Here is a 10,189-nt window from a genome sequence, read left to right on the forward strand (position 1 = left end):
GCTTCGTGACATTAAACAATGCTTTCCAATTTATCGATAATTTCCGATCTCGTAAATAAGATGTTAAAGGCGCATTAATTAGTAGGAAAAGATAAAAAGAGTCCTATCCGAGCGATTGTTCCATACTCTCAACGATGATTCATTTTCTTCGTGAAATGTAGACATTGATCACAGATAATAATTTCACAACCGGAAATATCGGTCAAGGATATTATATTATTGTCTGCTACTTTATCAGAAAAATACGATCAATAACGCGATAAACGTTCATTGCCCCAATGCCTTATCCTACGTAGCATAAAAAGCACACCCTACATCCTTGTTATATCTTTAATGATCTAATTATAAAAATCTCTTACACAAACAGTGATAAATAGTAACCATTGACTGGCGATAACAGGTGAAAAGTTTCTAGAGTAAAAGAGTAAATTCCACATTGTCTGTCAGACACGAATATTTTATTATAAATACTTTTCCTCCTCGTGACCATGTAGCGTTTTACATGTTATAGTCTCCTCTCGGTGTTGAAACGAATGCATCGAGTCACCGCGAACATTCACGACGTATGGAGAAGCCAACGTTTTCACATTTGCACTAATTTCACGCGGACGAGTACCACATCTGTGCGACAGGCCGCGTATTCGCAATTATCACGCGGAGTACGCCATTTTTCATTCGTTATACGGGCTTAGCCCACACGCCACGCATTTACCGTTGTAATTGTAAAACCAATTAAGTCGGTTTTCTACCGTTCTACGGAACAGATGCGTCGCATCGCGTGATATTACGTTCGCATCAGATACGAGCCGCAGCTGATGTCGAAACTAATCGCTTACATTAACACTACGATCCAGACGTTGGACAGGCCTTTTGTTGTTGCCTGTTTTTCCCCTCCTGATCGATTAAACTAACGTGCAACAGACTTTGTCAGCTGGACAATCGACCGCTGCTTGACGTAGTAACTGGTTACAGGAGTCCAAGCATTCGCCTCCGAAGTGCCGGCAATGAGTCCTATATTCCGATTTCACTGTGAACAGAAATTGTCTCTTTCATACAGTGGAACAGGATGTAGAAATTGTAGGAGAATTGATCGTTTGATAACGGATTGCTTTTTTGTTGAGTCGATACTACTTTTGACATGTCAGTGAGGAGTTTCTAGAAACTACCGGTTGAAATCATAAATAAGAGGTCGTACATATTTATGAGTGACAGTGGTAAAGAAATTTTCTGATATGATATAGCTGCCAAGATGTTGTAGAAAGAAAAATTCGACGGAGATCATACAAGAAAAGTCACATTTTTGTCTTTTATTGACGCGTATAGCACAAAAATTCTACTTCTTTCTTTTTGTTTGATCTAAGAATTAAATACGTGTTTGTACATCGACCTAAATATTTTACAAACCGATTATCTGTTTCATATCTTTAAACTTTAACAGAATATTTTTCTCCTCACTTATGTTATATTAAAATGCCCCTTTTTATTTATAAAACAGCATCATAATCAGAAAATTAACAACAAACATTGACAAAAAATTTATATCTCTTCACTGTGTTTTTAAAATTCACGTGCAAGACGATAATGCGTATTGGAAATTTTTTAATCATGTATCGTATTGTCCGATGAATTACACTTTTAAATATCGAATGAAGAAATAGTTAAAGGAAACATTAGATGGGGGCAGAAGAACAGATTGAATGAATACTAAAGAGGAATAAAGTTGAAAGAGTCGATTGGATGTAGTAGGCTAGCGACATGTTTCGTGAAAGTGCGGACACAGTGACGCATGAATTAACTCGTCGACGTGTTCGTTCGAAATTCACGGCGCGCAAAAGTGAATCTCGAGAGTATTCGATTTGGCACAGTAGAAATTATGGTGTTGCGTGTGTGCCGTACCGGCGAGCGTGAAATTGCTATATCCAGTTGTAACGCACGGTTACGTTATCGTTACTGCCTCATAATTACCATCGGTCTTCTGTGTGTATTTTATACCGTGACGGGAATAAACGAAAGCGTGCCGTTTCCATACCAGCTCGCGGACATCAATAAAGAACTCGTGCAAACGATGGAAATACGTAAATTACGCTTCAAACTAACCTAACGTCAAACTCCTTTCACGAACTGCTTATTAGTAACCAACCGAGAAAATGAATATTCTTGTTTCTCATATAGTTATTGCTTTTAGCTACGAAAATTCTAGATAATCGACTATATAATAATAATTCAAGTCTAATTGAAGAGATTCCTGGAAAACGGACCCATAAGACGAAATAGTGACTGGAATTTTGAATAGATTAAAAGTATTAATTGTAGTTTGCTAATATCAACTAAGTTTCGACCGATAGTTATAATTGCCGTTAAAGAACCTTGTTCTTTTTATATTTGTATAATGAAGAAGATCTTCATAAAATAATTCAGCTATTGAGCTAGAAAATAGGCTCATCGAAAACATTTATCAGGAAACTCGAATAAATTTTGCTGTATTTAGTATATTGTATTATGAAGTACATGTGAAGTGAACGAAATAACAGATTTAAAATATAATAACTAAATTTATAGACACTTTTTTCAGAAAGTTCCTCAACTCCTCCATTTAAAAACCATACTAGATCAAATAATACACTTACCGACGCTGCAACACGTGTCACTTGATCGTGGACACGTACCACCAACTACCCAATCGTTACATTTCGTCGATTCAAGACAATTCTCTTCAGGGCATATGCTGTTTGCGGTTGTATACTCTGGAAATAGAACATTAGTATTATCAGCCTATCATCGTTGAGGATCTTTAAGTAATTGGTTGGACATCGTGCGACGAAATTTTGTACGATCGACAGAAGAGTTTCGATGGAACATGAGGTCAGCGAAGCGAGTAAAACGATGGAAGGGTTGAGGCGGGCTCGCTGGGGCGAATATTTCAATTTACCAGGACGTTGCTGTGTCGCGGTAAAGAAAGCCACTCGTTCTTCGTCCCATCAAAGGGAAGTTTGTAGCTATTTATGGATCTTGCATGCCGCCACAATGTAAAGTCACAGTTAAACATCGAACGAAAAAGATCGAAGGTACTACGAGTGAATAATTTGATAAAATTCACAATTATTCAGATACTTATATTCAATATAAGAACAGATTGCTTCTATTATCTTCCAAGTGTTTAGATTATAGCGTTGAATTAAAGTGGCTAGTCTGAGAAGCGAATTACCTTGATATCTCCTACCATTTACAAAAGAATATCTGCGTGACGAAGCGAGTGAAAATTCTTTATAAAGTCGAGTCTCTTCGTTGATCTTAAGGTCATTCACTTTTGTAGAATTGTTACCATCTTTAAGGCGTTGATATAAGAAACTTTTTCTTTTTAATATGTACATTGCAAAGATTTGTTGGATTTATAAAACCATGCGATACTTTACTTATTCGAATCCATCACCAAAATATTGGTTAACGCTATAACTATCAACCTGTGTTGTGAATAATGTAAATATATTTATTTAACATGGTATAATGGAAATAAATAAGCAGATATAACTATATAAAAATAAATAACAGATATATATATATAATTATATTGTGTATAAATATACACGCATGGATAATAATAATTAAAGTAGTACAATAGAAATAAATAGGTATAAATATAATTATATAATAAAGGTAATAAATATACACAGTCATATTTTTACCTCAGTAATTACAAAAGCGAAAAATCTGAATACTATTCTTTTGACGAATCTGGTAGTTCTAGCGTTAAGTTAATCGATTTGATCGTTAGATTTCTGTTTCCTTACCGATGAAGAGCAGAAGGGTGGCCACGAGGGCGACGAGAAAAACAGACGGGCAGAGCTTCATGTTGTCGTTGATGATGTGTCGAGGAACGCGTGCCTCTTTGACAGTCGACGATTCAATGGTCTCACTTTCCCGGGTCGAGCATTATATAAACGTAAGCGACCAACGTTACGCGACACGTATACACTCGCACACAGGCGGCCGCCCGCCCATTTCGTCGTCGTGCATTTCATTATCTCTCCGAGACCAATGTACGAACACGTTGTTAGTTCTGTCTTGAAGCAATTCGATCGATCAGTCACGGTGAATTCCGGAGAGAAGCGCGCTTTCGTACTTCCCCTCGCGAGTAAACAATTGACGCACGTACAGCTTGTTAGGCATGTTGACGACTGGATTAATGTTTAATCTGTGACATCCGTGCAATATCGAATGTTTCCATTTTATTCATTTTTGCCTACCACAGAGAGGAGAAGTATCGAAGATTTTTTTCTACGACATTAAAGATAACTCTTGGAGAGTATGTGTTTTTAGATTTATATACTATTTTTCAGATTTTGCTATAGATAACGAGTAATTTCTTCCTACCTTTCTTTCTCGTTAAGATAAATGTTAAAGATAACAAACTGAGATCTTCGTGTCGATCTTTGGCATCCATGTAACCGCAGGTTTTTAATTTCTATTTGTTTCAAGCCTTCGTTTTGCAAATGTAGATATTGTAAATGTAGATTTTTATTATGTAAAGTGGTTATTTTCTGAAGATTTTGTTTGTTGAGGTTTTTGTATCAATCCTAGAATACATAAGACCACAGATTTTCGTCTTCCCTATGTTTCTTGATTTCTATTTTGTATTTTCTCCGAATATATAAAATCTTATATATGTATGTAGGTGCGATAAAGTATGTTAGGACGAGCGGTATTGATTCTCGAACCACGCTTGTTATAGCATGTATTCGTTGTAACATACATTTATGAGTAGATGTAAGCATAAGCATATGTTATTAGGAATAATTCATCTTAGGACCACATGGTTACAGCTAGTACAACGATTTAAGCAGTGGAAAAATATAATTTAAATAAATAATTTCGCATCGTTTACTCTTTACCATCGTAACGAAGGTTTAGTGAAAAAATCGGCAGAACGGCTAATCTTTCTTCCTCTTCGTTGTAGCGTCCTTGCACGTTATAGCATTTTGATCTTAGTCATAAAAATTGCTCGTTACTACGTTATAGCGTACCTCACCGTATACAAATTTTCATCAGAAAGATTAAAAACGCTAATGCGTCACTAGAAGCATGTCTCAAAGTTTTTACCAGCTCCCATAAAATTGTCGTTAATTTTCCGGAGCGGGTCGGTTATGATCGAGTCTGATCTATGCACTTCGTCGGGAGAAGATTAATGAGCCTCCTGTCGACGCAGAGCAATGTTATCCGAATTGTGTCGATAAAAGGTTTACCGATGATTTATGACCGATCCCCTTCGTTTAATGGAACCACCTCGAAGATTCGAAAACTTTGGTCATACTTGGCCGAGCGACGATTGTTCCGGCAACCTTTTTAGATATCGAGACTGTAGTAGCCGTTGGTGGTCGAAACTTTACTTAAAGGACACTACTTTGCCACTGGCGAGAGAATGTTTCGTGTTCAGATACCCGTTTAAATGACTCAAGTTATTCTCGATGATTCGATCTGGACGTCTTAAGTGACCTTTCATGGAAGTACACATCCGTTTATCGAGGCTTTTATGAGCATTCGATAATATTCTTTTTGTCAGTGACATTGAAATTATATCGTCACTATACCACGTAATAACGATAATTTCACCTCTGCGAATTTTGTGAAGAAATTTACACGTAGTTATCTTATTCCTTTTATGGAAGACAAATATTTCTTTCCAGATAAATAGCTAGAAGAAAAAATACCGAATAATACATATCTTTATCCGTGTTGTTTCGTCATATTATTCCAGGTATAGGGAATATTTCCGGGAACACGTTATTCTTAACGCGAACCGCATATTTTGTAAGTAAATTTCATTGACTTCGCGGTGTCGTTTAAATTCAAGGAAAAATCGTTTCTTTGGAAAGTTTTGGCGAACTAACGCGTTTGAGAGTCAATAAACTTTGAAGATTATTAAACGCGTTGTTCACCGAGACCACCTTAGAATCTTATCAAAAAACAATGTTGGAACTTATCTAATTTACCAAACTGGGTTTTACGTGAGATTTCGAGACGCGTAAGTTTCTACTATTTACTTAATATTGAGATAGTTGAATCGTTTTCCGAAAGCATTCAGCCTCTATTTTTATCCACCACAATTAAAAAAACGACATAGAAAACGTAAAGATAGAAAGTAAAAAGAAAAGAAAAAGAAAACGCAGTCACAGTCAGAAAGGAACACTCAGTACTTTATTGTTAATCATTTCAACGTATACTTGAATCCATCTTAAGAATTACAGAAAGGTGCGTGCAGAGGGGAACGTTTGAACGCTTCACTCCGTTTGGCACTTTACCAACAATTTTCCTGTGATAGTCAACGTTCTGCAACGATGTGTTATTGACATTATCGTTACCATCAAACAGGTTGGTAGCATTGGTGGCGTTCAAACGTTCTGTTCGCGGTTCTCGGAATTCGAGGCGACGAAGAGCTCAGAATCGCTTGATCGATTCCTCTGGCAGCGTTACAGCGATCGTTTATGCCTTGTTTTCTCTCGTTGTCTCTCCTCTCTGCCCTTAAATGGTAAATCAAAGGAAGGAGCGTGATGATTATGCGTTTAGGTTTCTCGCGAAGAACAGAGTTTAGTCGGGTTTGTTTTTTTCGAATCTACGCCCGTTAAAGATGTGAGGTCTTTCTTTCGAACGGAAAGGAATACAATGGAACGATATAAGTACTTTGCTACGTACGACGGGCTTTCGAATGTACAAGTATAAGTCGGGAGGTTTGCGTTGCTGGTGGGCGCGTCGTGTCGCTTCGAGAAATAGTAGAATTTCTATAACGCGATATAATGCGATGATTAGGATCAGAGATTTATATAGGATCGTTATGTAAACGTGATCTTGGAAAATTTATGCTCTACCGCGTCTATTGTTCGTATAAATTATTAATACACTGTGTACGCCAGGTAAATAATAGATTTATCGATTGATCGTTGTATAATTTACTCAACTGTCTATACTGGGGTTAAATGAAAACAAGCAAACGACGCCACTTCTGTCGAAGATCTTTAAGAATATTCAAAACTTAAAAAATGTAATTCCTGTACACAATATATCAAGATCGGTGTAATTAATTCGTGTATAGCATAGTTTCTCCATTCGAGGAAAGTGAAGGAACACGATTGAATGTTTTTCGAAGGCACCAGCAGTCGCGAAAATTCCCAGCGTTTACCTAGCGTCAGTATCTAGTCTCGTATGTACAAGTGGATAGACTTATCGGTGCTTAGCATCGCGGTATACGCGTCTTTAGTGTTCAGAATACTGTACACGATATATAGCACTTTCATAGGAATTGAAGGACCGAGCTGACTAGAAAATATCGAGGCGACGTGTTCGTCGGGCGACCGGGCAAAAATTCGCCGAGATTCTAGCGAAGTTGTCATCTTTTTTTTTTCGTATTTTTATATCTTTTTAAGTTTTTAGTTTTGCCCGATCGATAGTCAGAGATAGAGATCGAGAACAGAAGAACCCTTTTCAAGGCTTCGCCTTGCTTCGCTTCAAAGATAGAAGTGCATCGCGAAAATTTCTCCTTCGATCATCTCTTTACGATCGAGAAAATCTCAAAATTCGGCGCGGCTCGTTCTCCACAGCATGCACTAAAACTAACGATTGTACACTTCCGTCGAGTCCCGACGTCGGGAGTTTTTAGTCGGCAAGAGGAGATTCATTGTCCGTTTTCTTGTATCACAGTTTAGTGGGATCGTTTATGCACCAGGTCGATAGTCCGCGATTACGTTTTTCAGGAACGTATAAATGTCTTTGAACGTCGGTCTCGAGGTCTCGTCCCTCCGCCAGCATGAGCACATCATCCTGTAGACTTCTTCCGGACACATCGTGGGCTTTGGAAGATATATCTGAAATGAAAATATAGATTTGTTAAAGAGGTTACTTGTCTAATCTTCTAGCTTGTTTTATCGAATTAATAATATGTTATATATGAACAATAATATGTTATTAAAAGACATAAATAGAACTCCATTACATGTATCAGAAACACAAAAAATGTTTGTAAGATTTAAAATTATGTTAATAGCATCGTAAATACAATTTCTTCGAACTTCGTAAAATTGTAGGATTTAATTGGTGAAGGATATAGCAACGAAAAGTATCTTGAGTAAATGTTTCCACCTATTCTTCCCTTTTCTTTCATAGCCACTATATTAAACCATGGAACTCAACAATGTAAATCAGCCGAAAATAATAACAAATAAAATGTAGCATATTAACATGTTGGTCTTTGAAAGCTTAATAAGAATATTTCCGTCTTTTTATCGAGTGAAAATATCGTTACTATCGTAAACTGTTTTAAAAGAAGAATTTACAAAATGTATCTGTGTATATCTAACACGTATATCTTTATTCTTAAAATATAATATACGTTATAAAGAAAAGAGAAACGCTCGAATACCTGTAACTCAGCCCCATAGTACATATGCTCTGCGTTCTGTATCACTTGATCGTTGGTTAGATGTTGGAAAGGTTTCTCTCTGGCCAGGCTCATCACTTCCCACAAAGTGACAGCGAACGACCAGACGCTGCTCGAGCAAGTGTACCTGTCCTAGAATCGAAACGCGCAAGTTCATTGGTACTATTCCCATTTATGGACTGGTCGATCGATCTAGAACGCGCTCGTTAAAGAGAGAACGAGATTCGCTTGACGAAAATCATTTAGCCTTACCAGCAGAATGCTTTCCCACGGCAGCCATCTGATTGGCGCCGGCGGTCTGCCGCCTATGTCACTGTAATCCTTCTTGTAAAGGTCACTGCACATCGCTATGTCGGTCACTTTCACGGTGTAAGAGCGGCCCACTAGACAGTTTCTGGCTGCCAGGTCCTTGTGCACCAGATTCTTTGACTCGAGGAACCTCATGCCAGATGCTATCTGTGTCCCCATGTACATCAGGCAGCTTTGACTAAAATCATAATATAATGCTTGCTTTTGAACCTGTCGACGTTAATTGATGTTCGTTCGTTCGTCGTCCGATCTATGGAATGTACGAGCAACTCTATTTTCATACAAGAACGAAACAATTTCTATTTCTAAGATCACGGCGCTTTCGAACATTCCTTCACCGGAGTTTCGCTCGTTTATCTCGTCGATTCTATAGGTTGAATGAATAAATCATTATTTATTCTAAAATTCTCATAGCTTGAATTGTAATGTAAAATTCAACTATACGTGATCTAGGATGAATGGCTTCAAAAATTTATACCGAAATACGCGAAATACTTCTTTCTCTTTGTAAATCACAAATTTTTGTTGCTGTGTTTTATCGCTTTAATGAACGCAAAGGAGCTTACTTAATGATAAAACCAGTGAACGTGGGTGTTCGACGTTATGGATAGTCGTTATGTACGTACCATTAAATATTTATATAATGAAATAAGTTCAAAACATAACAATTTACATTTACCTAAACCTTCTACCAGAGTGCATTAGAACCTTTAAACTACCAGCTTGCATATATCGTACAATAGATAAAAGCTAAAGTTTATAACTTCCTACAGGAATTGAGGGATTAATGCTCCATAGCAAAGCTTCATTCTCTTTCAAATTTTCTCGGGAACTTCTCTTTTTTCTCACTTCACGTTCGCGAATGTAAAATATTACGTTAATTATTATCCGAGTAACAAAACACTTGGCGGAACATTATCAGCTACGACAAGAGTAATGTACGATCTCGTAATCGTATATAATCGGAAGCTGTATAACGCGGAAGTGCCATTAAGATCAATCGGGTACGTTATAAACGAACCAGGCTGCGATTGTACCGAATAAAAGAGAGGCCGCGCGACAAGTGAATATATTATTCATCCGTGAATTATTACAGTGATCGGTGGTACCATCGCGATTTCATTTCGTAACGCTCGTATAAGGCTATGTTCGAATTATCCGCGTGCCCTGTGATGCTCGTACGTATCGTTTTAGAATCGGTGCACCGCGGCGAATAGCGGTATCTCACCTAAGGGCTTTCAAATTGCAGCTTGGCCTAAGCGTTCCCGTAAGTGGCACACTGTACTGAAGATAATGGGCGAGATCACCGAGTTCCGTGTACTCGATGATCGTCCACGGGACTGGTTCCACGGTGCACACTCCCAGGATCCGAGCTACGTTCGGATCTGACAGGCTGGACAGAAATCGGACTTCTCTTATTTGGTCCGTCGTACTACCGGCTCGAATGTCACCGCC

At 37.8% G+C, this 10,189-nt stretch overlaps 2 protein-coding genes across 3 annotated transcripts in view; both read right to left on the minus strand.

Annotated features, from left to right (window-relative positions):
• Window positions 1-436: 436 nt before the first annotated feature.
• LOC100747083 lies at window positions 437-3,941 on the minus strand. The gene is made up of 3 exons (XM_003487745.4): window positions 3,789-3,941; window positions 2,628-2,744; window positions 437-1,027 (listed from the first exon to the last, which is right to left on the minus strand). The coding sequence occupies exons 1-3, from the start codon at window positions 3,847-3,849 to the stop codon at window positions 903-905; spliced, it is 303 nt and encodes a 100-aa protein (XP_003487793.1). The 5' UTR covers window positions 3,850-3,941; the 3' UTR covers window positions 437-902.
• A 2,223-nt stretch (window positions 3,942-6,164) lies between these two features.
• LOC100745371 (discoidin domain-containing receptor 2) overlaps window positions 6,165-10,189 on the minus strand; it is a 143,537-nt gene continuing 139,512 nt past the window's right edge. For both annotated transcript variants that reach the window (XM_033319640.1, XM_012382938.3), the window contains exons 15-18: window positions 9,963-10,189; window positions 8,678-8,912; window positions 8,408-8,557; window positions 6,165-7,853 (exon numbers count right to left, since the gene is read on the minus strand). In XM_033319640.1, coding sequence (XP_033175531.1) covers window positions 7,704-7,853; window positions 8,408-8,557; window positions 8,678-8,912; window positions 9,963-10,189 — 762 coding nt within the window. In that variant the 3' untranslated portion in view covers window positions 6,165-7,703. The remainder of the gene's footprint in view (window positions 7,854-8,407; window positions 8,558-8,677; window positions 8,913-9,962) is intronic.

The sequence above is a fragment of the Bombus impatiens genome, unplaced genomic scaffold, assembly GCF_000188095.3.
Source record: "Bombus impatiens unplaced genomic scaffold, BIMP_2.2 scf_0197, whole genome shotgun sequence".
Lineage (NCBI taxonomy): Eukaryota > Metazoa > Arthropoda > Insecta > Hymenoptera > Apidae > Bombus > Bombus impatiens.

What these genes read in the sequence shown, in the direction of transcription:
- LOC100747083 (XM_003487745.4), bottom strand. Translation starts at nt 3,849, where the DNA reads ATGAAGCTCTGCCCGTCTGTTTTTCTCGTCGCCCTCGTGGCCACCCTT. An exon ending in CACCCTTCTGCTCTTCATCG is followed by an intron (nt 2,745 to 3,788) that starts GTAAGGAAACAG and finishes TTCTATTTCCAG; the next exon opens with AGTATACAACCGCAAACAGC. An exon ending in TGACACGTGTTGCAGCGTCG is followed by an intron (nt 1,028 to 2,627) that starts GTAAGTGTATTA and finishes TTCTGTTCACAG; the next exon opens with TGAAATCGGAATATAGGACT.